At 55.1% G+C, this 27,362-nt stretch overlaps 2 protein-coding genes across 5 annotated transcripts in view; both read left to right on the top strand.

The window, feature by feature from the left end:
• Positions 1-47: 47 nt before the first annotated feature.
• On the top strand, positions 48-5,450 carry RPS7 (ribosomal protein S7). The gene is given in 7 exon segments (NM_001285834.1): positions 48-154; positions 353-435; positions 561-632; positions 1,029-1,172; positions 1,884-1,948; positions 4,712-4,862; positions 5,342-5,450. Coding segments are annotated over 6 exon segments (585 nt in total). The 5' UTR covers positions 48-154; positions 353-360; the 3' UTR covers positions 5,420-5,450.
• Positions 5,451-12,922: 7,472 nt separating this feature from the next.
• The window catches only part of COLEC11 (collectin subfamily member 11), a 38,488-nt gene continuing 24,048 nt past the window's right edge, over positions 12,923-27,362 (top strand). For 2 of the 4 annotated variants that reach the window (XM_051833287.2, XM_017350634.3), the window contains exons 1-4: positions 13,031-13,049; positions 14,174-14,290; positions 18,252-18,407; positions 25,034-25,105. In XM_051833287.2, coding sequence (XP_051689247.1) covers positions 18,278-18,407; positions 25,034-25,105 — 202 coding nt within the window. In that variant the 5' untranslated portion in view covers positions 13,031-13,049; positions 14,174-14,290; positions 18,252-18,277. Of the gene's footprint in view, positions 13,050-14,173; positions 14,291-18,251; positions 18,408-25,033; positions 25,106-27,362 lie in introns of those variants that run through there. The other 2 variants (XM_051833286.2, XM_051833285.2) reach the window with 2 other exon arrangements.

Genomic DNA, 27,362 nt, shown 5'->3' with positions numbered 1-27,362 from the left:
ACTTCCTGGGACGCTCTAGGCTTCCCGCTGCGTCTCGGTGGCTCTTCCGGCTTCCGCTCCGCTGTCGCCTTGTTCCGGCCTCTTTCCTTCCGCCGCGGGGACTTGCCCCGCTCTCGCGAGATCTGGGCCTCTTCCTCAGCCGGCGCTCAACCAGGTAGGTGCGGGTGGCGTCCCGGGCCATGGGTTTCTGTCGGCATCGAGGGATATGTCTTCTGGGGTTGTTCCTAGAGCAGCGGATCCTGCTCACCGGCAGGGGATACGGCCGATTATGCGGTCGCTGCCCTCGGATGGCTCCTCCAGGGTCGAGGCGGGAGCTGGGCCGGGGCCGCTGACTCCTGGTTTCTGTCCCCAGGAGAAGCCATGTTCAGCTCGAGCGCCAAGATCGTGAAGCCCAACGGCGAAAAGCCGGATGAGTTCGAGTCGGGGATCTCCCAGGTGAGGGGTGTCGCTGGGCGCCGGGGCGTGCGGGCGCCGGGAGGGGCGGGCGCCCGCGTGTGCGCGGCGGGGGTCGTCGGGGGTCGTCGGGGTCGGGGTCGCCCACCGCCCTCTGTGCTCCGCAGGCGCTCCTGGAGCTGGAGATGAACTCGGACCTCAAGGCTCAACTAAGGGAGCTGAACATCACGGCCGCCAAGGTGGGTCCGGGTGTGCGGGGCGCGTCGCCGGGGCCACGTGCGTGGGGCCGCTGCGCCCTGGGCACCCTGGGCACCCTGGGTGCGGAGCTGGGGAGGCCGGAGAGGAGCCCGAAGGCCGCCCCCGTGGCCTGGAGTGGGTTTGCCGTAGAAAGCAGCGCGTCCTGCAGTTCTCGGGCGCGCAGTCCGTTGCCTCAGACGTGTGCTGCGCTTACAGCTCCCTGAGACGGACCTCTGCGAAGTTGTTTGTTTCGCGTTTGTAGTGCGGCTGGACAGCTGCAGAGGTCCTCGCAGCGCACAACCAGCCATCGAGTTGGGTTCAGAAAGATTGAAGATGGGTTTCTTGTGGTAGAATGCTGACCGTGGATGTGGATCTTAAGTGTGGGTTTTCTTATTTAGGAAATCGAAGTTGGCGGTGGCCGGAAAGCTATCATCATCTTTGTTCCCGTTCCTCAACTAAAATCCTTCCAGAAGATTCAAGTCCGGCTAGTTCGTGAGCTGGAGAAAAAGTTTAGCGGGAAGCACGTTGTCTTTATTGCTCAGGTAACCCGCCCTTGAATGTTTTGTAGAAGTCATCCCGTGTTTATGTTAGCCTGGTAGGTGGAGTAGTGAGATGAGTCCTGGGTCGCAGCATTTCAGAACCGCGCTGGGTGGGGGACGAGGACGTGGTTGCAGGCCGTGTGAGGCGATGGAGTGCTGTGCTTTTGTGCTGCTCGGTCTCTCCCTGTTTACAGTGATTAATCACTTCCATGGGTGGTCAGACCAGGAAATGGGAGGCTGTCGAGTGGAGATTTCTTTCCCTCTGTCTGATAGAATTACTCGTCGAGGCTCAAGGCTGCCCAGCTGAATCAGATGTAGGCTATGGGGTGGCAGGGGATGCTAAGGAAGTTTGTAGGAAAAACCGGCACATAGTCAGGAAAGTTCTGTTTGGTGCAACTGGTGTCTGGGGAACTCAGGCCAGGCCTGATCTAGATGAAGGAGCGTTCCCTGGGTCTGAGGCCCTCTCAGCACCTGTGTGGGTGTTAGGAACCTGGGAAGTGGTTTTTCCCAGCAGCATTTTAATATGGGCTGTGGATTCTGAAACCCTGAAGCATCAAGAATTAATGTCAGTACATTGTTTAGGTTGTTTCGCTGCCCTGACCTTTGGACTTAATTGTTACTCTTTGCTTTAAAGCAGTATATAACGGTTTTTAGCTTTGTGTCAACTTACCTATTTTTTTTGTATTCTGTTGCATGATAACTCTTACCCTACAGAGGAGGATTCTGCCTAAGCCAACTCGAAAAAGCCGTACGAAAAATAAGCAAAAGCGCCCTAGGAGGTGAGTGAACAGCATCAGAACTGTGGGTACCATTCCTGTGAACAACCCATGATTTGTGCCAGGTGTGGTTTGTCACGCAGGCCGCTCATGTGGGAGTTTTTAGGGCGCTCTGCTTGGTTCTCGTGTGTGTCGTGTCTGGAATACTTGGGCAGCCGCCTGTGTTCTTGTGGGCAGTCCTCAGTGGCTCAGTGCTGTCAGAACGGCGTACTCCAGTTCTTGGCAGAGGGTGGACGCTGAGGTCTGGTTTGTGCAGGTGCTAACGCATTCTACACTGAAGTGAGGTCTTCAAGAACTTCATGGAAAATGCTTGCTATGGAAAACTGCCCGAGTTTTGAAGTTATCTGGTGAAAAATAATTCCATTTTCCGTGAAGTTTTGAAGTGCTTGGATAGTTCACCTGAGCTGGGATGTGCTTTTGCTTCTTATTTTTACTGTAGGTTGGAGGTAAAAATAAGTTGGGTGGATGTTTCTGCTACTGACATTGCAGGTGAAAGTATCAGTGCAGTTGAAGATGCTGATAAAGTGATTTCTGAACTTAGCTTGGAATTCACCTGACATAAATGCGTGATTGCGTTCTTCCACTAGGCCGTTTGGTATTGTCACTGTCTCTGACTAGTATGCTTCACAGACTTGGATTATTGGGGTCCTGCATGCAGGTACTTCCCCTGAAGACTAGATTGGGAAAATGTGTGGCCTGTGTGGTCATCCCTAGCTATTGGTGAGAGAACTGACCCAGGGCTTGGAGAAGTGGCTCGTTACAGCTAATGATAGTAGTGCTAGGAGTTTATTTCTCAAGCTCAGTGTTCTGAAGACCTCGAAGTCTAGCATTGTGGCTGTTAGTGCAGGCAGGAGGGGAGTCATAGCTGAGGCTGGCAAAGCGGTGCCAGGGTTTCTTGACCTTGAATTAATGTGGCTTCCAGTTTGGACTTGGCATGTGCAGTTGGAGTGGTCTTAGTTGGAATTTTTTTTTTGGACGGAGTGGACAGAGAGAGAGACAGAGAAAGGTCTTCCTTTTTCCGTTGGTTCACCCTCCAATGGCCGCTGTGGCTGGCGCACTACGCTGATCCAAAGCCAGGAGCCAGGTGCTTATCCTGGTCTCCCATGTGGGTGCAGGGCCGAAGGCCTTGGGCCATCCTCCACTGCACTCCCGGGCCACGGCAGAGCTAGACTGGAAGAGGGGCAACCGGGACAGAATCCGGCACCCCTACCGGGACTAGAACCCGGTGTGCCGGCGCCGCAGGTGGAGGATTAGCCGAGTGAGCTGCAGTGCCGGCCTAGTTGGATTTTTGTTACTGTGATCCTTTGGTCATCTCAGTGCTGAGAACCGGAGTTAGGGATTGGGTGTAGACATGCATGGCACCCAGCTGAGGGACTGCTGCCCAAGGCTGTAACTTAACTTCCCCTTTAGCCCAAACCTGCGTTTCCCAAATCTTCTCAGGTAATGACTCCTGTGTTCCTAGTGGCAGTCTGTACACTTAAATGTTTCAACTTGAGACTTCATCTTCAGGGTGTTTGTTGTGAAGGTGGGACGTTATGTAGAAACTGTATATGGAACATTGAATTTGGATCTCTTCCTGTGCTGCCAGTGTGTGACCCAGTGCTGGCTTGCCATGCTGGGCGGGGCACCAGTGCAGCTTCCTGTGAGCCCCTGCCTGACCTGAGGGAAGCAGCTAGTGCTGCGCCAGGTGCTGTGACAGCTAGGGTGTTCGTGGGGTAGGTGGAGTCGGTACATTTTCTGCTATGTTGTGAGCTTCTGATGGGTTTGCCAGGACACAACCCCTTGGTGAATTGAGTGTGTCCTGAATTGAACCTGCTCCTCTGCCAGGCTACAGCCAGGGAGCTTGTGAACTTGATAGCAAGAGATTGTTGACTGTTGATAGGATGGGAATGAATTGGAAATCAGGAACCACATGAGAGGCTGGTGTGAAATTTGTGGAAAAGGGGATCTTAAAAAAGTTCATGGAAGTGGATTTTGTAAAATATGCATGGATTTCAAACTTTAAACTCCTTTTAATTTTCCATGAATGTTTGAAAGTACTGTTGTAGATTTTAGGGTGAGATATTGCCTCAGTTGATCATGGAGAACAGGAGTTTGGGTGGTACCTTGGAGGCCAAGGAGAGCTTTTCTGTGATCCTGTGTTACATTTTCCTATTTTTTGAATGTTTATTTACTTGAAAGACAGAATTTAAATCTGCTGGTTCACTCTTCAAATTCCCATAACAGTTGGAGCTGTAACAGGCCTACGTCAGCAGCCCAGAATTCAGTGCAGGTCTCCTGGGTGCATAGCGGGGAGCCAGTACTTGAGCCACCACCTGTACTGTCTTCCAGAGTACACAGAAAGTTGGATTGAGGCAGGACTGGAAACCAGGACGAGGCCAATGTAGGATGTGGGCGTCTCGGGCAGTGTCTTCCCCACTGCACCGGGGTCCTGCCCTAGTGTGACCACTGTAGAGATAAGCCTGGCTGCTGAAGAGGCTGCTGGCTGATTGACTTGAGAAATCTTACATGAGTGGAAATAAAAATCCATGAAGGCTCTCTAGCCTTCTATCTCTAGAAACAGTCCCAGTGCTTGGGGGAGCAGGGGCCAGCTTGTCAAGGCTTTTGAAATACGTGAGTAGGCCACCTGGTACCCTCTTCAGGTCAGGTGTGATGCAGGAAACGTAGCCGTCCTACTTGAGACTTGATGCTAACATGATGTCAGGAATCCGGAGCCCGCCAGGGCAAGCATTGCTGGGTTGCTTATTTCTGTCCCTCTGCTTTAAGCCGCACTCTGACAGCTGTGCACGATGCGATCCTTGAGGACTTAGTCTTCCCAAGTGAAATCGTGGGCAAGAGAATCCGTGTGAAACTGGATGGCAGCCGGCTCATAAAGGTCCATCTGGACAAAGCACAGCAGAATAACGTGGAACACAAGGTAATCGCTGACGTGAGATCACGGGAGAGTAGTGCAGTCTGAACTCGGCCCTCTCCTCGGCTCTGGTGATACTGGGAAAATTGGCCCTTGCATGCTCTGTACCTTTGAAGTATTTAGGAAAAGTGGAAGTAAAATACTTCATGCTCTGAGTAAATTTGAGGCTGTCATGTTGATGAGTTAGGGGTGGGGTGGTGTTTATTAGAAACCGGGTAAGCCTGGTACTACTTAACCAGTGCGGGTAGCCACTGGTGTCCCCCATGGGCTAGAGCATGTGACACAAAGGAGCACGGCACACAGGTGCTGGAGGGTCCTGTCCTGTCCTGTGACTCGGGAAATAGGCTTGTCCCTCAGCTTCTCGGATCTGGTTGCTGAGAGGAAATACCATAAAGGACACCATTCCTCACAATCTGTAGATTTCCAGGGGTGTATGTGTGTGTGCGTGCGCGTAAAAGTTTTGTGACAAATTATTTCTCTTGCAGGTGGAAACTTTCTCTGGTGTGTATAAGAAGCTCACAGGCAAGGATGTTAATTTTGAGTTCCCAGAGTTCCAGTTGTAAACAAAAATGACTAAATAAAAGATGCTTCACAAAGACGTGTGTTTCGAAATTCCACAGACACCGATGTCCAGCCTGGCTCCTGCACGGCTGGAGGGTTAGAGCAGAGGGTGCCTTTGCTGGGAAGTTAGGTGCTGTGAGAGATGTGTTACTGATCCCTGGTGAGTCTGATAGGTGGGTCTCAGGAAGATTCTGCTGAAAATGGTGGATGTTGGCCCTTTCACATTTTTGCATGTGAAAGGGTATACAGGGTTTTTTAAATGTGAATTTCAGGGCTGGCACTGTGGCCCAGCAGGTCAAGTCCTCTGCAGTGCCCACATGCCATATGAGTGCTGGGTCAAGTTCTGGCTGCTCCACTTCCAGTCCAACTCCCTGCTAACGTGCCTGGGAAAGCAACTGAAGATGGCCGAAGTGCTGGGGCCCTTGCACCTATGTGGGAGACCCAGAAGAAGCTCTTGGCTCCAGGCTGGCCCAGCTCTAGCCATGTGGCTACTTGGGGAGGGAACTAGTGGATAGAACTCTGTCTCTCCGCCATCTCCTTCTCTCTAACTCCGACTTTGAAATAAATAGATCATTACAAAAATGTGTTTCTATCTGTGTGCAGTGTTCTGATAGGGCAATCAGTGTTTCCCCTTCTTTGACATTACTTTGTGATTAGAGGCTTGGGGCTTGTTAGGTTATCTGACTGAAGTACAGTCTTCCCACTATGCCGTGTTAACACCAAGAATTTTCTCTTATAGTGTGATTTCGTACCCATTGTATTGTGCAAACCATTATCTTTCCCTCTACCTCATTTTTTTATTGTGAAAAAGGAATTTGCCATACTCCTCATTTTCAGGTATATAGTTCAGGAGCCTTAAGTGTGTCAAACAGGTCTGCAATTTTTTCATTTCTCTTGTAAGACCTGAAACCACTCATTAAGCCAACAGTGCTCTTCTCCCTGTTCTCTTAGAATCATTGACTGTACATAGATCCATGCTAGGTTTTCAATGGGCTGTCAAGGAGCAGTCAGTATCCAATTCCATAGTTGGCTGAAGGCATTGGGTAGCGCGGAACCTGGGGTTCATTCAGCATTAGGTGACCGCAGTTGTACCAGGTCTTCCCTAGGCATTGGGAGGGTATAGCAGATGTTTGGTTTTCCAGTTGTGCCAAGTGGCTTTCAGGAAATTACTAGGCCTTAGTGCTACATTGGAAAAACTGCCTTCTGCTTTAGAGAGTGAGGAGGCAGTCTTTGGGAAGGGAATCCCAACAGTTACTTCCCGTCAGATTGTTCCTGTATGTAGTGCTCAATTCCAGTGAGCTGTGGGGTGCTGTTCAGAGGCTGCGCTCCGGAATGAGCACCTGGGGGAAGAGCAGGAAGACAGACGTGAATGCTGCAGGTAGGCGTGTGTGCGTGCATCCTCACTGCACCCTCCATAGCTTGGGAGTGGCAGGGTCTGCAGCAGGATGAGCCCAAGTGGGAGGGCTTTTCACTCTCAAGTTCTAGAAGGGGACAACGGAGTGGAAGAGCTGATGGGAGCAAATCCAACCTCATTTCCATTTTATTACAAAAGACCCACTATACAGAGTTGGAGATGTGTCAGGGCATGGGTGTGAGATTTTCTGGTCATTGGCAGGTTCTCTGTGACTGGAAACATTTCCAAGTTACTCTAGAATGTTAGTATTTGTCTAAAAACATTCTGGATTTAGTGATTAGATATACAAGTTATGTGGAAAACATTTTCATGCAAAAATTTTCAAATTTCATACATAATACACATATCTTCATGGATTTTTTTGAAGTTCCGGTTGGCTGAGTTCATTTCTTGGGATTTTAAATACTTATTATTTATTTGAATGTCAGGGAGAGACAGGTCTATGCCGGTTCACTCCCCAGATGGCTGCAGTGGCCAGCCCTGGGCAAGGCTGAAGCCAGGAGCTGGAAGCATCTTCCCGTGTCCCACATGGGCAGCAGGGGCCCAAACACCTGGCCTGTCTCCTGCTTTTCCTAGTCCATTAACAGGGAGCTGGATCAGAAGGGCAGTTGGGATATAAACCTGAGCCCATATGTGATGCTGGCACTACAGGTGGTGGCCTTACCTGCCATGTCACAACGCCAGCCCAATTTTAAATACTTTGAACATCTAGTTCCTTTGAAAGTAAAGATGTCCAGAATACCAAGAAAAATGGAAGTTGGTAATTTTCAATAAAAACTTTGGGTACAATTTCTGGAAAGGAAGCAAAACTGAAGCTAATATTTCGTCCATTTGCATCTTAGATATTTTTAAATTTTTAAAAATATTTATTTGAAAGATGTTCAATCTGCTGGTTCACTTCCCAAATGCCCTCAATAGCCAGGGTTAGGCCAGGCCAAGCCAGGGGCTAGGAGCTCCATGTGGGTGGCCATCACATCACCTGCTGCCTTCCCAGGGTGCACTTCAGCGTAAGTTGGAAGTGGAGCAAGGACTCCAAGCACTGTGATATGGGGAGCCAGCATCCTAAGCGATCTTTTTTAGTTTTTAAATTTATTTTTAAAGATTGATTTACTTATTTGAAAATCAGAATTACAGAGGGAGATACACAGGGAGCTGGATTGAAGTGGAGTGTTGGGACTAAAACCAGTGCCCATATGGGATGCCAGCACTGCAAACAAGCTTGACCTGCAGCACCAAGCACTGACCCCTAATTTTTTTTTAAGATTTACTTATTTATTTGAAAGTTTGAATTACAAAGAGAGGGAGAACAAGAGATCTTATCTGCTGGTTCATTCACCAAATGACTGCAACAGCCAACTTGTCAGCCAGACCAAAGCCAGGAGCTTCTTCCAGGTCTCCCACATGGGTATGGGGCCCAGGGGTTCTAAGTACGACATTAGATTTTGAGGCACTGAGATGCATAGTTAAAATAAGTATTAGACTTGATTTTTATTGAAATTCCTAACAGCAATACAACCATGATGTAATGAAAGGTTTCAGTGATTGGAGATGGACCTGGTCACTAAGGGTTCTCACCATGTTAGGTTGTCCCCTTGATCATCATCACCATTAACAGCAGCAGCAGCAGCAGTGGGGGATGATTATAATGAACTTGGTGGAATGCGCTGTTGGCAATTACACTTTCACTCAAGACTCTGAAGGGTAAAATCTGGGTTCTTTGGCACTTGTTTAAATGAGGCTGCCATTCACTTGGTGTGCTGTTCCTTGTCTGTACTTAGCCGTCTCCTTGAAAGTAGGACAGCTGTGTGTGGGGGAGTGCTGTAAGCCACTGGCCGCGATGCCCACGTCCCAGACCGCACCAGTTTCGTCCTGGCTGCTTAAGCTCCTGGGAGAGCAGCACATGATGGCCCAAGTGCTTGGGCCCCTGCACTCCCATGTGGGAGACCTGGATATAGAGTTCTAACTTTATTCCTAGTTGTGTTGAACATTTTGCAAGTGCATATTACCTGAGATGTTTTGATGGGGAACTTTTGAAAACATACTTGTTTATTGGAGACAGGGAGCTCCCATCTGCTGGTTTGTATAGCAAATTCACAACATTCAGAGTTGGGCCAGGCCAAAGCCAGGAGACTGGAACTCTGCATCTCCACGTAGGTGGTATGGAGCCAAGTACTTGAGCCATCAGCTGCTGCCTCCCAGGGAAGCTGGGGCTTGAGCCCAGGTACTCCAGTATGTGTGCAAGTGTCCCAGTGGGTGCCTTACCCACTAGGTCAGACTCCCACTCCACCCATCACTCGGGCTTTGAAGGCAGTGCTGGCTTCAGTCTTTGCCTAGAAGCTTTGTTCAGGGTTCGCATGGCGCACCCAGAATCGCCCTGGATCTGGGTCGTGGCCTGGAGCCGTCACCTTGTTTCTAGGACTCTTCTCATCTGTGGAGTAGTGTTTGCCTGGACCGTGTGTGGTGATCTCTCCAGTCCTGAAAGTGTTCACTTAAATGATAAAATCTGAAGGCTCAGTGAGTACTGACCAGTTCTCAGCCCCTGACCAGGGCCTGGCAGAGTATCCGGGCCTTGGTAGAAATCTGAATGAACGCGCTTTCCCATCCCTGTTGTAGGGTTTGTGAGGGAGGAGTGAGGACCCCGACTGACAATGTCCGGGAATTCTCTTAGAGTGGCCGGGGCCGGAGCCATGGCTGCATGCTCCACATCGAGGGTGGGACCAAGCAGGAAGTTGCAGACTTGATTCCTGGTTGTCTTGGTCGCTTTTTCCATTTCATGCCGTGTGGCTTTCCCGAGTCTCTCAGCCTCTCTGGGCCTCCGTGCCCTCTCCATTGCAGGAGGCCACTGAGTGAGATAAGTTCAGATGGTTCTGTGAGATGCCGGCAGCTCCTCTGGCTCTTGGCTGAGGGTCTTAGATCAGGCCCACCTTGGGACAGCACAGGCAGTAGGTTACTGGGTGTATTTCAGAAGAGCAGTTACTTTTTTAATGTGTATTTTTTTTAAAAGATTTATTTTGTTTGAAAGGGTAACAGGGGGAGAGAGACAGATCTTCCATCGACTGGTTCACTCTAAATGCAACAGCTGGGGCTGGGCCAGACCAAAGCCAGGAACCAGGAGCTCCATCTGGGTCTCCCAGGTGGGTGCAGGGGCCCAAGTTCTTGAGCCATCACCTGCTGCTTCCCGGGCCATCAGCAGGGAGCTGTATTAGAAGCATGGGGTAGCTGGGTAGCAGTGCCACAGTGCCTGTCCCAAGGGGTTAATTTTTTTCTTTTTTAAAGCTTTATTTGAAAGGCAGAGTGATGAAGGGAGAAGGGGAGAGACGAAGAGAAAGCTCTTCCACCCACTGGTTTACTCCCCAAATGGCTGCGGCAGCCACGTTGAGCCAAGTCAAAGCCAGCAGCCAGGAACTCAGAGTCCAGTGTCCCGCATACGTGGCAGGGCCAGCACTTGGCCGTCCTCTGCTGCCTTCCGAGATGCCTTAGCAGGAACTGGATCAGAAGTGCAGCAGCCGGGTCTGGAACCGACGCTCTGAAGTGGGATGCCTGCATGGCACCTGCGTCACAAGCAGTGGCTTGACTCGCTGCACCACGGCTCCGGGTTCTGGCAAAGCCTCTGGCTGGAGTCTTCCTTCGTTCCTCGCTTTTGCTGTGTTTGGTGATCAGTACTGGTAAGCGTGGGTGAGCACTGACGTCACCTGCTGGCTGCTCAGACCCCAGCCGCCGTCTCTGCTGTCGGGTGCAGCCCTGATCTGACACAGCACTGGCTGAGGAAGATGAGAGTGTGTTCTGGTTCTCACTGGGTTGTGAAGAGGCAGGCTGGGACCGCGTCCTCGGAATGCCAGGTCCTGTGGAGACCCTGGAGACAGGTGCAAGAACCAACAGTGAACTCGAGTCCAGTGAGACAGGCGTGGAAGGAACAGCAGCACAGTGTGGCGTTTCCTTCTCTCGCCGCTGGGATCCTCGGGAAGGCTCGTGGCTCGCAGAGTCCGTTTCTTTGACTAATGTTTAGGTCATCCTTGGGTGTGCAGATTTGGGAGGGCAGGAGGAGACCAGCGTCCTCGGGTGATGTCATCAGCTGGGACGGCTTCCCTCCATGTTCATTTCAGTCTCCTGAGTGGGGAGGTCGTGCCGTGCCACTTGCCTGCACCCTTCCCGTGGTGGTGTGCTTGTCCCACTGTTCTATATGGTCCGGCACGGCCACTGACCGGGTGGTGAAACTGTTTTCCCTAGGGTGGGAGCTGTGTCCAGCGGGTCTCTCCCTTCCATCAGGGGTTAGTTTGGTTTTCACTTTCCAGATCTGTGCAGGACAGGTGCGTACAGGCAGGTGCACGGACCCCTGAGGCTCCAGACATACAGAGGCAGGAGGGTGGGCATTGAGGAAGCCAGCCTCAGCCGCTGGGGATTGGAGCGGCCACGCTGGGGTAGACTGTTTGCTGTATCAACTCAAACCCTTACAGCTGCCCTGCGAGGTGGGCAGTGGTCTTCGGGTGGTGCCTGGACAGCAGCTTAACTTTGCTTGGGAACTTGTTAGAAATGTAAACACTTGGGGACGGACACTTGGCCCAGCCCTGAAGCCCGGGGTTGGTCTGTTCACATCCCACGTTCCAGGGCCTGGGTTTCAGTCCCTGCTCTGGCTCCTGACTCCAGCTTCCTGAAAAGAGGAACAAGGCAAGCGATGAGAAGTTGGGTCCTGGAGCCAGCATCATGGCATAGCGGGTGAATCCGTCACCCGTGATGCCAGCTTCCCATGTGGGTGTCGGTTTGAGTCCCAGCTGCACCATTTCCACTCCAGCTCCCTGCTAATGTGCCTGGAAAAAGCAGCTGAGGATGGCCTATGTGCTTGGGCTCCTGTACCCACATGGGAGACCTGGAAGGAGCTTCTGGCTCTTGGCTTTTGCTTGGCCCAGCCCTGGCGGTGGGGAATGAACCAGCGGGTAGCAGATTCTCTGTCTGTCTGTCTGTCTCTGTCTTTCTCTTCTTCTCTCCACCCACCCCTCCCTCCTTCCCTCCCTCCCTCTCTGTAACTCTGACTTTCAAATAAGTAAATAAATCTTTAATAATAATAATAATAATAATAATAATAAAGAACCTGGGTCCCTGCCACCTGCATGGGAGCCCTGGGTCAGGTTCCCAGACCGTGGCTTCAGCCCTGGCCTGGTCTGGCCCCAGCCTTTGTGGGCATTTGGCTAGTGGTCAAAAGGTTGGGAGATCTCTATCTGTCTCAAATTAAAAAAAAATTCAGGGGGCCAGCGCCGTGACGCACTAGGCTAATCCTCTGCCTGCAGCACTGTTATTCCATATGGGCCTCGGGTTCTAGTCCCAGTTGCTCCTCTTCCAATCCAGTTCTCTCTGCTGTGGCCCGGGAAAGCAGTGGAGAATGGCCTAAGTGCTTGCATGGGAGACCAGGAAGAGGCACCTGTCTCCTGGCTTTGGATCGGCATAGCTCCGGCCGTTGTGGCCATTTTGGGGGTGAACCATCGGATGGAAGACCTTTCTCTCTCACTGTCTGTAACTCTACCTGTCAAGTAAATAAAAATAAAAAAATTCAGAAGATGAAAACTTTTGGAACTACCAACAGGTTGGATCCGAACCTTAGGGGAGGACCCAGCAGTCTGTTTTTGGAAGTCTTCCAGGTGGTTGTGGGGCAGGGTCAAGTTTGGGCAGTTTTGAGTCTGATGATAGTGACTGACAGGCCCTGTGTCTCCTGTGGTCAGTAGGTGCGTGGTGCACGCCAAGTGCTGTCCTGTGCTCCTGATCCACGAGGAGCCGGCTGGGCGGGAAGAGGATGGGATGAGAGCCCCGTCCAGTCCAGCAGGGAGGTGTGGAAGTGCTCAGCTCTTCCTGGGAACCCTGGTCCTTGGAGCCCCAGAACTGGGGAGGGGGCGGTCATGGGCAACGTCCTCACGGACAGAGTGTCCAGAGATGCAGCCACCACCCACGTGACCCGGGTTCTCATCCGGCTCTTGATCCCCACATTGCTCGTTATCTCAGAAATGTAAACAGCCACTGGCAGGCAGGCCGAGAGTCTGGGCCTGGCCTGCTGGAGCCACTCTCTGAGGGTCAGAGTTCACGAGGCATGGCCAGGACTTCAGTGCGTTTAAGAGAGAAAGAAGGGAGAAGGAAGGCGTGCTTCCTGCGATGTGTGCTGCTCCTGGCCCTGTGGGCAGGTGTTTGCAGACTGGAAACCTCTGGCTCAGATCGTCACGTCAGCGCTGCACCCAGTAATGCTCGCTTGCTGGCGCTTCTTAGGAATTTCAGGAACACAAACAAACGCGAGCTGCCCTGCACCCACCGTGAGACAGAAGGAGGGCTGTGTCCCGGGCGGGTCTGGGCTGGGCTCCGGGAGCTGTGGGTCTGTCCCTGCCGCCTGGCAGCCTGGCCTGAATGAGGTCCCGCCTTCCTTGCTAACCTTGGACCTCGGGCCCTGTGCTGAGGGGGCCCTCGCCTTCACCGGGGGTTGAGAAGGGTCCCTTCTGGTGCATGTGCAGGCAGCTGCCGCCTGGCGATGTGTGTGGCTGTGCCCAGCTCCCCAGCCCCTGCACTCTCTGCTCCCCGCCTGCATGCCAGTGCTGGCTCTGCTGTGCGGCCCACGAGGGCTCATGTCCCTGTGTTGTGCGTGTTTGTGCCTTGGCAAGAGGCTGCCCGCCCGTGCCTCTGACGGCGTCTTCCTGCTGAGAGCAGTGGGGTGGCCTTTGGCATCTGGGACCTGACGGTGGTTTCTCAGGCTCAGTGTGGCTGACAGTGGGGCTGGGCCGCTCCATGTGGTCGGGCGCTGAGTATGGTAGAGAGTCAGCAGCGTCTGAACAACCCAGCTGAGGTCGCAACCCCTGCAGTCCCAACCCACGCTGGGCAACATCCCGGGGACACCGCAGGTCTCACACCAGGGGCGGGGACACTGGCCTGTAGCAGGTAGTAGCGGGCAGAGGCCAAGACGCTGCTGAAGATGGCCAAAGTGCTGGGGCCCTTGCACCTATGTGGGAGACCCGGAAGAAGCTCTTGGCTCCAGGCTGGCCCAGCTCTAGCCATGTGGCTACTTGGGGAGTGAACTAGTGGATAGAACTCTGTCTCCTCCATCTTTCTCTCTCTCTCTAACTCCGACTTTGAAATAAATAGATCATTACAAAAATGTGTGTTTCTATCTGTGTGCAGTGTTCTGATAGGGCTTATTCACAAGCAGGAAGACAAAGGGAAGAGAAAGGCAGAAAAGAGCCCTGGGCGTTTGGGCTGCGGGGTGGCGGGCATCTCCAGGAGGCTCCTGCTAGTCCCCTCCACAGCTTGGTGGGGCGGGGCTCTGGGTTCCCACAGTCCAGGCCCTCCTGCAGGACAGCTGGTTTATTTCAAACAGGAAGCGGCTCGCAGATAACACCGCGGCCTCCCCTGCAGTGCTGCAGCCATGCGTCTCCCGGGAGCAGTGTTCTCCAGGAACGGGGACCGGCAGGACGCCCCTCGCGAGTGTGCTCAGGTGGGTGACAGAGCACACAGGTGCGGGCTGGCGGGGTGCCGAGACCTTGGGTTGCACCTGGGCTACTGGGGAGCGTACGCTTAGGTCAGCAGAAGATGCCGTCTGTCAGTAATCGGGCACCAGAGCCCCACAGCTGGCCGACTGGGCAGCTCCTGGAGGAAGCTCCGTCGCTGAGCCGGCGTCTCCTACTCCTGGCGACAGAGGAGTCAGAGAAGCTAAGGCCCAGCAGGCAGGGCAGCCTTGCTGCCCAGACCCACGGGTGGTCCCTGCGGCAGACCCCATTAGTCGGCCCTGGCGGTGGTGGGCGGGCTGGTTTGCAGGGTGCGGGTGCTGGAGAGCAATGGCCTTGCCCAGGGCTCAGGAGTGGGAACCCAGGTGAGTCTTGGGTGACTTTGTAAGAAAGGACTTTTCAAGTCCAGAGAGGGTCACCAAATGCCGATGGGGGTCATTTTGTCTCCCAGATTGGGCCCTGGCCCGGGCTGTCAGGACCTGGCTGTGTTGCTAAAGCAGAGGCCAGGTTGCAGCTCTTAGTTTATACCATAGTCCCGTAGCCACGGCTGTGCCCTGCGGGGCTTTGGCTCTGTGGGAAACACCGTGCCTGGTGGCAGCAGAGCAGTGCCCCAAATGCTCACTGAGATTCAATTTTGTGGACAACTTTGAAAGCCTGCTCACATGCGCTGAGGGAGAGAACAGGTGATGGTTGGCTTCAAGCTAGGGAGCCAGTAGGGAGCCGGCCTCTTGTTCCTCCATAGTCTGTGAGAAGCCAACAGAGGCCTGTGTGCTGGGTGGGGGTCTTGCGAGCTGGTGCTGCGGGAAGCGGACGTTGAGGCTGGGGTTGCCCTGAGGCCCCCAGGCTCCGCTGTTGATGCCGTGAGATCTCTGTAGATAGGCATGAACACTGTGTGTGCACCCAGGGTGTTAGGTTTCTCCTTGCTGTCGGTTTCATTCTCACCGGGTGCTGCTTCTGAGAACTCCACACCTGCCATCCTTTTTCCCTGCATAGGAAGCAGGCTGCTCTCCCGAGGGGTGAGGGGCGAGGGGCCTCGGCGCCCTGGCCCAGCCAGAGATAAGGATGTTGTTCTTACTGAGGACCGTTTATGCAAGGAAATTCTTTCTCCATCAGCGTCCTGTGTGTGAGCGGCAGCCTGGGGACGTGTGGACCACAGGAAAGACCCGGGGCCCTGGGAAGCCAGGAGCTGGCCCCGCGTCTGCTGGGTTCTGTTTGTGTGGCTGTTGCAATCTCTCTGCTCCCTCGCTCATTCGCTCGCTCCCTGCTTCACTCACTCAGTTTGGCGCCTGCTTAGCCCCATTGCTGGGGAGCTCTGGACAAAGCACGGGATAGTCCCCCACCCCTGGGTGGTGCCTGGACCTGGGGAGCTCCGGACAAAGCACGGGATAGTCGCCCACCCGCGGGTGGTGCCTGGACCTGGGGAGCTCCGGACAAAGTATGGGATAGTTGCCCACCCGCGGGTGGTGCCTGGGCTGGGCCTGGAGGACACGGGGGACAGAACCCATCGTCTGTTGAGTTTGAGACGTCTTCCGTCCACTGGGCAGTTTTCAGACGCGAGGGTGAGAGGTGCTTTCTCTCCCATCCCCGGGGTCTGCAAAGGCAGAGTGCTGTGTCCCTGGCCGCTGGCTGGGTCACCTCCACCGGCACGCCCCGCCCCCCGTCCCTTCATTAACCCTCTGCTTAGCTTTAGGTGAACACCGGGCACTCAGTGTTCGTGGCAGTAACATCAAAAAGCAGTCTCCATATTCTTTTCTTCTGTGGCTGCAGTGGGGACTCTGGGGAGGGTTTTAGACACATCCATGCTGCTGGGATGGGGTTGCTCAGATCCCAAGAGCTGGCTTTTCCAGCGTGGGTGACTGCACGTGTGCACCCTTGGTCTCTGTCCCCGAGGGTCCCGTGTATTTCTGGGAGGAATATGGAAGTAAGAGCAGAAGGGATCTCAGGTTCTCATGGTGGGTGGGGCTAACCCAGGGGCGGGACCCTGGCCTGCAGGGGCATCAGTCCTGGCCCCCTCCTGCTTTTGTATGGGCAGCAAACCACCAGTGGGTCTCGTGGGCTGTGCAGTGGGCTCTGCTGGGGTCTTCTGCATACACTGGATGTTGGGTTCCCTGAGCAATGGAGTTGGGAGGTGGTGATCTTTATGAGGGTCCTGGTGGAAGGAGGTTCATTCTCGGGCACTGCCCAGGGAACGATCAAGGTTCTCAGGGCGCCTGGCCCCTGGGGACCTGTTGCTGCACAGCGAGTTGGCTGTCAGCCTTTTTCCCTCATTTGCATGCCTCCTGAGCCTGGCACGCCCCTGGTCTGCCTCTCCACCCTGTCCCGATGCTCCAGGGCCTCCCTAGCACAGTGTTGTTTGAAATCTCCAGCTGCCAGAACCATGAGCCAAACAAACATCTTTACACCCTGCCCAGAATCCGGCATTTTCAAACAGGATTGATTTATGTACTACAAGGCAGGGTGATGGAGACGGGGAGAGAGATGGCAGCAACAGCAGGGGCTGGGCCTGGTTAAAGCCTGGGAGGCAGGAGCTCCATCCAGGTCTCCCACGTGGGCGCAGGGGCCTGAGCACTTGGGCATCTTCTGCTTTCCCAGGCCATAGCAGGGAGCTGGCTTGGAACCGGCCCCATATGGACCTGCTGCGCCACAACACCAGCCCCTCCCTGCACACTCTCCCCGCGGCTGGCTGCTCCATTCACTCTGTGGCTCAGGGCAGGGCTGATCTTTGCCTCCTCCTGCCCGGTCTCAGATAACTGTGGGCTCTGCTTCCGCACGTGCTGCACATCCCCCCTTTTTCATAGCCTCCACCACCTGCGCATCGCCATCCCTGCCCACTGAGATGTCCACTCTCCTTGCTTCCAGTCTCACTCCCCTGAGAATGATCCTTTCCCAAAGCTACTGCCTGACCCAGGCCCCCTGCCTCTTGTGAGACCCCCAGAGGCCTCGGCGTGATAATGGGTGCCGGCTCTTCCCTCTCCTGCCCTCCTCGCCTGCCCCACTGGCATGGGACACGCCAGCACCTGCCTCGTGGGTGAGCCTTCCCTGGGGCCTGGTCGGACGGCGGCAGCCCCAGCTCAGAGCCCACCTTCCCACCCTGCTCTTCTCTGTGCAAGGCGGCTCTGCCTGCCGCGCTAAGACTGACGCTCCTACTCTCCTCCAGCACCTGGAGCTGTGCCTGGCAGAGGTCGGCGGCGTCTGTGAGTGTTGCAGAATGAGTGACTGTGCGGAGTGGACGCCAGGCGGCATCTGCGGCTCGGCCTCTCTGGATGAGTGGGTGCCCTGCCTTCCAGGGGCCTTGGTGCTCCCCAGGGAGCCCCCTTTCTGGTCTGGTGGTTTCCAGGGGCCACTTGGCTTTGCTGGTCTTAGTGCCTCTCCCCATGGAGAATCAGGAGCAGCCAGCCTGACCCCACTATGGGACAGGTGCAAAGCCTCAGGCCACTGGCTTGTCCAGGGCTCCTCGCTAGTCATCCTGGAGCTGCCCCAGCCCCGCTGCGTTCCCACGGGGACGTGGGTGCTGGATCGCTCGTGTGTGAAGGGAGTCACCAGACCAGCGTGCCTGCGACAGCTCCGCCCAGACATTTCCAGCTCCTGGATCCCGCGGCCGCCCATGCAAGGTGCCCTGCAGTCTTGTGCCAGAGTTGTCTGTCCTGAGGACCAGAAGGAGGTCCTGGGGGGCCCCTCTGCTCCCGACACAGCCTGGACGCCATGGGCCGGCATGCTGGAGGCTCCTGGAACGAGGGCTGTGAATGTCATGGGCCAGGAAACCCCTCAGGGGAGCTTCCCAGTCGGCTTGCTGGGTAGCGGTGTGGGGGGGGGGGGAGCCGCCAGGGCCAGCCCCCAGACAAGGGCAGAATGGGGAGGCTTCACACAGCCCAGCTGCCCTGGGCCCACGGTGAGGGGCTGTGGCCTGCCTGGCCTGGGTTTGCTGCCACTGTTTACTCTTTCCTTCCATAGGAGGCAGTGTCCTGCCTGCACTCAGGATGAAGCTGGACCTGGCTCTTTCCGGCACTCTCATCAGCCTGGCCGTGCTGGCGCTGCTGCCTCCTGGATGTGCCCAGCAGGCTGCGGATGATGCCTGCTCGGTGCAGATCCTCGTCCCGGGCCTCAAAGGTAACCGCCCTCTCTGGGCCTGGGCTGGTCGGTGGCCTCCAGGCCAGCTGCAGGGTCCTGCAGACAGCTGGGCAGTTCAGCGGAATGGCACAAAGATGGGCTCCGGCTCCCAGCTGCTCACTTCCCTGGCCTGTTTCTGCGTCTGTAAAAACCAGGGCTGGGCTAACCTGTCCTCAGCCGTGGGGTTCTGCACTTCTGAAGAGAGCAAGGGGCAGCTGTTTGCACTCAGCCCTCCCTCAGACCGCAGGAAGGCGCCCAAGGCTGGGTCAGGCCCTGCAGGTGTGACCCCAGGGGACCCTGGATGTGGCCTGATCACCCCAGCCCGTTTCTCGGGTGAGGAAACCTCAGGCTCAGAGAAGCTCAGCAGTTTGCCAAGGCCCTCATGTTGCTGCCCTGGCTCCCGAGAGCTCCTTATTCCTGATTTTTAAGTTTAAAAAGCACCTTTTCATTTTTGCTTTATGAGTAATTTACTTCTGGAAGGTCAGTCCTGTGATCCAGCCGTGTGGCGGGGAAGCCACGGAGGTGGTGCTGTTGGAAGCTTTGTGCACAGTCTGCGTTAGGAAACCTCCAGTTTCCACACAGCACAGGTGGCAGAGTCCTGAACAGGCCCAGTGCACTCTGTGGGGCTGTGTGCAGAGTGTGGACCTGGGCTCAGTTCAGAAATCGGGAGTTTGGTCTATGGCCATACCACCCTGAACGTGCCTGACCTAGAAATGGGGAGTTTGAGGACAGGACAGCAGAGCAGACCCTAGGGGGGGTGAGCTGGTCCTGGTGGGTGCAGGGGGCTCCCTGCTGGGCACACAATGACTTTCTGCACCCATAGCCCCGTTCACCTCCTCCCTTCCCCACACAGGTGCTTGGGCCTTGGCTCCTGAGAGCCCAGACTGTGGCTAGTGGCACCTTTTGTGAGAAAGCTGCAGGTACTTTTTGTCAGCATGTGAGGGCAAGTGGGGCCGTCAGACCCAGGACCAGAACACCCACCATGGAAACCCCAAGACTCTCCGTGCTACACAGGACAGCAAGGCCACCCCTCTCGCAGGGCAGGGGGCTGCACGAAGGGCCCGCCAGGGACCTGCCCACCGCCAGCGGGGGCACACCCTCCCTCAGGATGGCTGGGGCCTGGCTGACACCTGGGAAGTGAGGAACTGGGAAGCCAGCTCTTCCCGGAGCCCTGCAGGAGGACAGCCCCGCGGGGAGGGTTTCTCCAGTCTGCTTTTGTTCTTAGTGAAAGCTCTCATCATGTGGGCCCTCTTCTGTTTTCACTGCCAAGACAGAAACTCAGACTGTCTAGCTTCCTTGGACATTTTGGGGAAAGGCTGGTTGGCCCCGACTCTGAGACTATGGGGGAGGCCAGAGTACCTGCTATGATGGTCCCCCCTTCTGTGCACCCATGGGCGGGGGCGGGGGTATAGGGGCAGCTCCAGGCCCCTTTCTAGGGGTTTCACTGCCTGCTTGGTCCTGTGGGGTCCCTCAGGGCCCTCTTCCTCTGTGGACAGGCTGTGAAGTGGCGCAGGTCTGCAGTGCCACACAGAGGCTGGACCAGTGACAGGCCCCTCTCCCGCCAAGCCTCTGTCTCTGCACCCATCAGCCTGGCTGAGCCTCTGGGAGGTGGTTTGCTGGGGGTGATGGGGGTGCGCAAGGCCAGTGCTCGGTGCACACCCCAGGGAAGGTGGCCGGTGTGGCACCTGACAGTCACTTGTTCTCTGATCTAAAGTGGTGGGAGGGGGGTGACACCTAGCCTCACAGAACACCCGAGCTGCACCAGAGGGCGTGGCTTTGATTCTCAGTTCTGACTCCGGACTCCTGCGCTGATGCAGGCCCTGGGAGCAGCAGGGATGGCTCAGGTGGCTGGATTGTTGCCTGGATTCCTTCTGGCTCCCAGCTTCAACCTGGTCTGGGCCTGACCCATGTGCGCATTGGAGGAGCGAGTCAGCAGAGGGAAGTTCCTGACTCTAGATCTCTAATGACCTGGGGAGCAAAGTAAAGCTTTATTATTATTTTTAAATTTGTTTAAAAAGATTTTATTTTATTTATTTTAAAAACAGAGTTACAGAGAGAGGTAGAGATGGAGAGAGAAGTCTTCCATCTGCTGGTTCACTCCCCAGATGGCTGCAATGGCCGGGGATGATCCAAAGTCGGGAGCCAGGAGCTTCTTCCGGGACTCCCACTGAAGTGCAGGGATCCAAGCACTTGGGCCATCTTCCATTGCTTTCCCAGGCCATAGCAGAGAGCTGGATCGGAAGTGGAGCAGCCGGGACTTGAACCAGTGCCCATATGGGATGCCAGCACTTCAGGCCAGGGCTCTTTAACCCACTGAGTCACAGTGCCGGCCCCAAGCTTTTTTAAAAAAATAACCTATTTATTTGAAAGGCAGAAGTACAGAGAGAGAAGGAGAGAGAGTGAGAGAGAGCGAGAGAGAGCGCGCAAGAGAGAGAGAAAAAATATTTTCCATCCTCTGGTTCACTCCCAAATGGCAACAATGGCTGGGGATGGGCCAGGCCGAAGCCAGGAGCCAGGAGCTTCTTCTGTGTCTCCCACATGGGTGCAGGGGCCCAAGGACTTGGGCTATCCTCTGCTGCCTTCCCAGGTGCATTAGCAGCGAGCTGGATTGAAATGAAGCAGCTGAGACTTTTACTGGTGCCCATATGATATGCTGGCACTGCAGTTAAAGACTTAATCTTCTGCACCACAGCGCCAATCCCCAAAGTAAATCCTTCAAAAAGTGGTTTAAGGGGCTGGTGCTGTGGTGTAGTGGTAAAGCTGCCACCTGTAGTGCCGGCATCCCATATGAGCGCCGGTTTGAGTCCTGGCTGCTTCACTTCTGATCCAGCTCTCTGCTATGGCCTGGGAAAGCCATGTGCACCCATGTGGGTGCAGGGGCCTAAGGACTTGGGTCATCTTCTGGGAAAGCCCCGTAGAAGATGACCCAAGTCCTTGGGCCCCTGCACCCACATGGGAGACCTGGAAGAAGTTCCTGGCTACTGGCTTTGGATAGGTGCAGCTCCACCTGTTGTGGCCAACTGGGGAGTGAACTAGCAGATGGAAGACCTATCTCTCCCTCTTTCTCTGCTTCTCCTTCTCTCTCTGTGTAACTCTGACTTTCAAAAAATTAATAAATCTTTTAAAAAATGGTTTCTGTGTATTTACTATATGTTTGTTCTTTTAAAAAGCTGATATTTATTTGAAAAGAGAGAGGCAGAGAGGGAGAGACAGATCTTCCATCCTTTGGTTCCCTTGGTTCACTCCCCAAATGACCACAACCACTGGGGCTGGGCCAGGCCAAAGCCAGGAGCCTGGAACTCCATCCAGGTCTCCCACAGATAGAGAATCCAGCTGAGGATGTAAAGATACAAGGAAAGCCACACAGGCTCCACTCGTGACAGGGTCTGGTGTCAGTGCCCTGTCCCCCTCCTGCCTCCCCGAGGGAAGGCTGTGGGTTGCAGTACAGTGCTCATGGCATCTCCTGGTCTCTGCTGGGTCCAGATCCATCCAACCAGTGGGATGCAGGAGAGGTTGCAGAGGCTGGTGGGCATGTTGTCTGTCTGTCTGTCTCTCGCTCCCTCTCTCCCTTTCCCGGGGCAGCAGGGTGAGTGACAGTGGAGGACTGATGGTTGGGTGGTGCTAGACTTACTCAGGTCAAGTGTGGGGCTGTAGCACTGCTGTGTCTTCTCCGGGGGCTGAGTGTCTCCCGGCTCACATGGTGGAGGGGGGTGCGGATGCCAGGTGAAATGATGCCACTGACTGAGGGCTGTGTGCAGACATGGAAGGAGTGTGGCAGGCGTGCTCACTGTAGCTTCTGCAGGAATCTTGACTGAGCACCTGCCTGGTCCAGGTTGTCTTCCAGGGGCTCTTTGAGGCCCAGAGCTGAGCCATGAGTGCTGTCTCCCTGGAGCCCTCAGCCCAGTGGGAGAGATGAGAGGCAGCACAGACGGCTGCCAGATAGGAGGCGACAAATGCCCTGGGAAGCTCCTTCTTCCGCCTTGTCCCTGAGTGTGCACGGCTGAGTGGTGCGGTCATTGTCCCTATCCTGGTCACACCATCCCGGGGTCCTTACTGTGGAGTCCCAGGCCTGCCTGCTGGGCCAGCCTCTCCGGAGCTCACAGCACACCCTGCTTCCTGCCCTTTCTCTGGCAACACTTCTACTCCCTGCTGGCTCTGTCCACTCAGTGTTCAGCAGCTCTTTGCTGAAAACCCGCCCACAGGAGACATCGCTGGCTTCTTTATCTAAATAATGTCTCCGTGTTGAAGTTGGTGCCTCATGTTATTCTCAGCTTTCATGTTGTTAGTGAGAATTCTCATGAAAAATCTAACGCTCATCAACACACATGCAGTCCTTAAGGACTCGTTTACGAGGGTCGGTGCTGTGGTGTAGGTGAAGCTGCCGCCTGCAGTCCCAGCATTCCATACAGCACCGGTTTGAGTCCTGGCTGCTCCAATCCTAATGGACCTGGGAAAACTGATCCCTGCTAAAGCACCTGGGAAAGCACTGGAAGATGGCCCATGTCCTTGGGCCCCTGTACCGGCGTGGGAGACCCGGATAAAGCTCCTGGCTCCTGGCTTCAGCTTGGCCAGCCCTGGCTGTTCTGGCCGTTTGGGGAGTGATCCAGCAAATGGAAGACCTCTCTCTCTGTCTCTCTCTCCCTCTCCCCCTCCTCTCTTTACTCCCCCCTTCTGTAATTCTTACTTTCAGATAAAATAAATAAATCTTTAAAGCGATCATTTTCCTCTCTGGTGGCTGGCAGTGTCACTGTGACACGGCTAAGTCAGCGCCCTGATGTTGTCTGGGTCTCCGCAGCCCTTCCATTGTGCTCTTCCGTGGCTTCCTTAGTCCCGAGGTCACAGCCATTGGATCTTCACCACCGTGAGGCCGCAGGTGCCTGCTCTCTCCTGGGGCTCCTGTGAGATGGATAGTGATTGGCATTTGCAGTTTTTCCTTCAGTGCTCAGCTTGATAACCTCAGAGCCAGGCGAGCAAACCTTTTCAGATGCTGTCAGTGTCGCACCGTGAACGCTTCCCCTTCCGCGTCTCCTGATGAATTTCTCCTCGTCTTTGTTCTGTTTTCAGCCTAGCTGTAGAGTGATTCATCTCCAAAGTCAGTTGTCTGACCAGGATCTCCCGAGGCTCCCGTTCTCGGCTGCATCGTCAGCCCTTGCCTGTGAGGGTTGTTGGCTTCCTGGCGCACACTCAGGGTCTTGCTGCTCGCTGGTTCCCTCCTGGGCATTGTTATTTTTCTTAACCGTGCTGGTACTCAACCCTCTGGCGAGTCTCCAGGGTGGTACTTCTTGTTCGACTGTCCTCACTTCTCCAAGTATTGCTGCTGTAACAGCTTCCTTTCTTTTCCAAAGATGAGAGGGAATATTTGAGAACTACTGGGAGACGCGGGGCCATGTGTGGTTGATGGCCGACAAGAGTGGCCCAGGGTGACTCTGGCGAGCGCCAGCTGCATCTTCTAGTGTTGTCTCCTCGCCCTTTGCTTTCCTCTGTGTTCACATGCACCCTCCGTTAGGCCAGACGGTCAGGTTTGGGGATTTTGCTGGGGAACCTGTAGTCTCAGCTGAGCATCTCACCAAGTCACACTCATACACACATTGCACTCACATGCACACACATGCTCTCTGCACTGTGCAAGCATGTTACAGGTCAGTACCTACACACATCACATTCCCCACCCACACATTCACACCCCACACACTCACATGCACACACACGCTCTCTGCACTATGCAAGCATGTTACAGATAAGTACCCACACACATCACACCCACACACACACTCTCATGCACACTCACTCCCACCCACACATGTGCCCTCTGCAGCCCTCGTGGGAGGAGGAGTACACAGTGGTGATGTGGGGTGGGGCAGGGTCCCAGGCGTGGGGGAAAAGAGAGATGGTGGAGAGAGTCAGGTGAGAGATGGGGTCTGGCTGGTGCCTTGCTGGACTGGGGGGAGGAGGAGACCCTGCTGAGCAGGGCCTTGGAGACTGCACATTACTTATGAGTGAGCTTAGCCACTGGTGGACGTCTGTATCTCTTGAGAGGGGCAGTGACCACCGATGCTCATTCAGTGTGGGTGAGAGGCGGTAGGGGAGACCGAGGACTCCCCTCCCTGTTCTCTGTCTGTCTCCACTACTTGCCCCCGCTCCGTGCCCTATACCTGTCAGCCAAGCCCTGGGCGTGGGACAGCATCCCCACCTGGTCCAGGAGGCCCCGCCCTGGGAGCCCCAGCCAGGCGGGAGTGTGTGCTGGGTGAGGGAGGTGCTGACGGAGCGCCTGTGGGAGTCTGTCCTTCCCCGAATCAGCAGGTGCTGGTGGGGAGCCACAGGGAGAGGCTGCTTCACTTCTTAGTGTTGGTGTGGGCTGCGGCCTGCAGTTAGAGGGAGTTCCTGAGGGTCTCTGGGCCAATGACGGACTGGGGGCCAGCCCAGGGGACACCGGGCAGAGGACACAGTCAGTGCCTCAGGTGGGAGAGCAGGGCAGGGAGACTGGGGGCCCCTGTGGGGTGTTGGGGGGAGGGGCCAGACTGGGGCAGCTCAGACAGGGTGACGGCTTTCTGCTGCTCTCCTGCACAGCACACTGGAGCCCCGCGCTGGCCAGGACAGGCGCTAAATGGATGTGCCTTCTTCCACAGGGGATGCGGGAGAGAAGGGAGACAAAGGCGCCCCAGGACGGCCTGGACGAGTCGGCCCCACGGGAGAGAAAGGTACCTGAGTGCCCGAGTGGCTCCTGCACAGCTTTCTCTGTGTGTGCATGTGTGTGTGCATGTGTGTGCCACAGCTTTCTCTGTGTGGGTGTGTGCATGTGTGTGTGCACATGTGTGTGTGTGTCACAGCTTTGTGTGAGTGCGTGTGTGCGTCACAGCTTTCTCTGTGTGCACATGCATGTGTGTGTGCATGTGTGCATGCACATGTGTGTGCCACAGCTTTCTCTGTGTGAGTGTGTGTGCGTCACAGCTTTCTCTGTGTGCACATGCGTGTGTGTGTGCACGTGTGTGTCACAACTTTCTCTCTGTGTGTGTACATCACAGCTTTCTCTGTGTGCACATGCATGTGTGTGCCACAGCTTTCTCTGTGTGGGTGAGTGCGTGTATGCATGCACATGTGTGTGTCACAGCTTTCTCTATGTGCACATGCATGTGTGTGTGCACGTGTGTGTCACAGCTTTCTCTGTGTGCACATGCATGTGTGTGTGCACGTGTGTGTCACAGCTTTCTCTGTGCGTGTGTGTCATAGCTTTCTCTGTGTGCACATGCGTGTGTGTGCACATGTGTGTGTCACAGCTTTCTCTGTGCGTGTGTGTGTCACAGCTTTCTCTGTGTGCACATGCATGTGTGTGTGCACGTGTGTGTCACAGCTTTCTCTGTGCGTGTGTCACAGCTTTCTCTGTGTGCACATGCGTGTGTGTGTGCACATGTGTGTGTCACAGCTTTCTCTGTGTGCACATGCATGTGTGTGTGCACGTGTGTGTCACAGCTTTCTCTGTGTGCACATGCATGTGTGTGTGCACATGTGTGTGTCACAGCTTTCTCTGTGTGTGTGTCACAGCTTTCTCTGTGTGCACATGCATGTGTGTGTGCACGTGTGTGTCACAGCTTTCTCTGTGTGCACATGCATGTGTGTGTGCACATGTGTGTCACAGCTTTCTCTGTGTGCACATGCATGTGTGTGTGCACATGTGTGTCACAGCTTTCTCTGTGTGCACATGCATGTGTGTGCACATGTGTGTGTCACAGCTTTCTCTGTGTGCACATGCATGTGTGTGTGCACGTGTGTGTCACAGCTTTCTCTGTGCATGTGTGCATCACAGCTTTCTCTGTGTGCACATACATGTGTGTGCATGTGTGCATGCACATGTGTGTGTGTGTGTTGGGGCAGGGTGGGGGCAGCAGCACACAAGGTCTTCCTCATCCTCTGTGGAGTAGCTGGGTCCCCATGCTGTGAGTCTAGCGTGGCTTACGTTTTCCTGGGCATTTGCTGTAGGAATAGCCTTGTACGCAGGCCATGGTTCATGCATGTGAGCGTAGCTGGAAGATAAACACCTCGCAGCGTTGTGGTCACGTCCAGCGTGTGCTTTGGAGATCCTGGTGACGTTGCACAATTGTCCTCCCAACGGGCTGAATCCTTTCCTCCCCAACAGGCAAAGCACAAGGCTCTGCTCCCCTCACTGCCCGGCTAACAGTGCTGGGGTCCCAGATGCTGACAGCTCCCCACCCCCCACTGCCCTCCCTCCAACCCCTGGCTTAGTGCACTGGGGTCCCGGATGCTAACAGCTCCCCCATCCCCCTCCAACCTGGGCTTAGTGCACTGGGGTCCCAGATGCTAACAGCTCCCCCATCCCCCTCCAACCTGGGCTTGGAGCTCTGGGGTCCCAGATGCTAACAGCTCCCCCTCTGCCCCTCACTGCCCTCCCCCTCCCCCTGGCTTACAGTGCTGGGGTCCCAGATGCTAACAGCTCCCCTCTGCCCCTCACTGCCCTCCCCCCAACCCCTGGCTTAGTGCACTGGGGTCCCAGATGCTAACAGCTCCCCCATCCCCCTCCAACTTGGGCTTAATGCACTGGGGTCCCGGATGCTAACAGCCCCCCCTCTGCCCCTCACTGCCCTCCCCCTCCCCCTGGCTTACAGTGCTGGGGTCCCGGATGCTAACAGCCCCCCTCTGCCCCTCACTGCCCTCCCCCTCCCCCTGGCTTACAGTGCTGGGGTCCCGGATGCTAACAGCCCCCCTCTGCCCCTCACTGCCCTCCCCCTCCCCCTGGCTTACAGTGTTGGGGTCCCGGATGCTAACAGCCCCCCTCTGCCCCTTGCTGCTCTCCGGAACAGGCTTCCTGTGCTGCTCTCCTGTTAGGGATGAGCTAGGGTCGGAGTCACCTGTGTTCCTCTCGTGTTTTGCTTGTTTTCTTGGGCTTTCATTTTCTGTCTTTTTGGAAAACCGTTTCTGGGATCCTTCTCTTCTTTTTTACTG

Source organism: Oryctolagus cuniculus, chromosome 2, assembly GCF_964237555.1.
Source record: "Oryctolagus cuniculus chromosome 2, mOryCun1.1, whole genome shotgun sequence".
NCBI lineage: Eukaryota > Metazoa > Chordata > Mammalia > Lagomorpha > Leporidae > Oryctolagus > Oryctolagus cuniculus.
The sequence above is the reverse complement of the archived record's forward strand: the minus strand, read 5'-3'. Positions and strand labels throughout refer to the sequence as shown.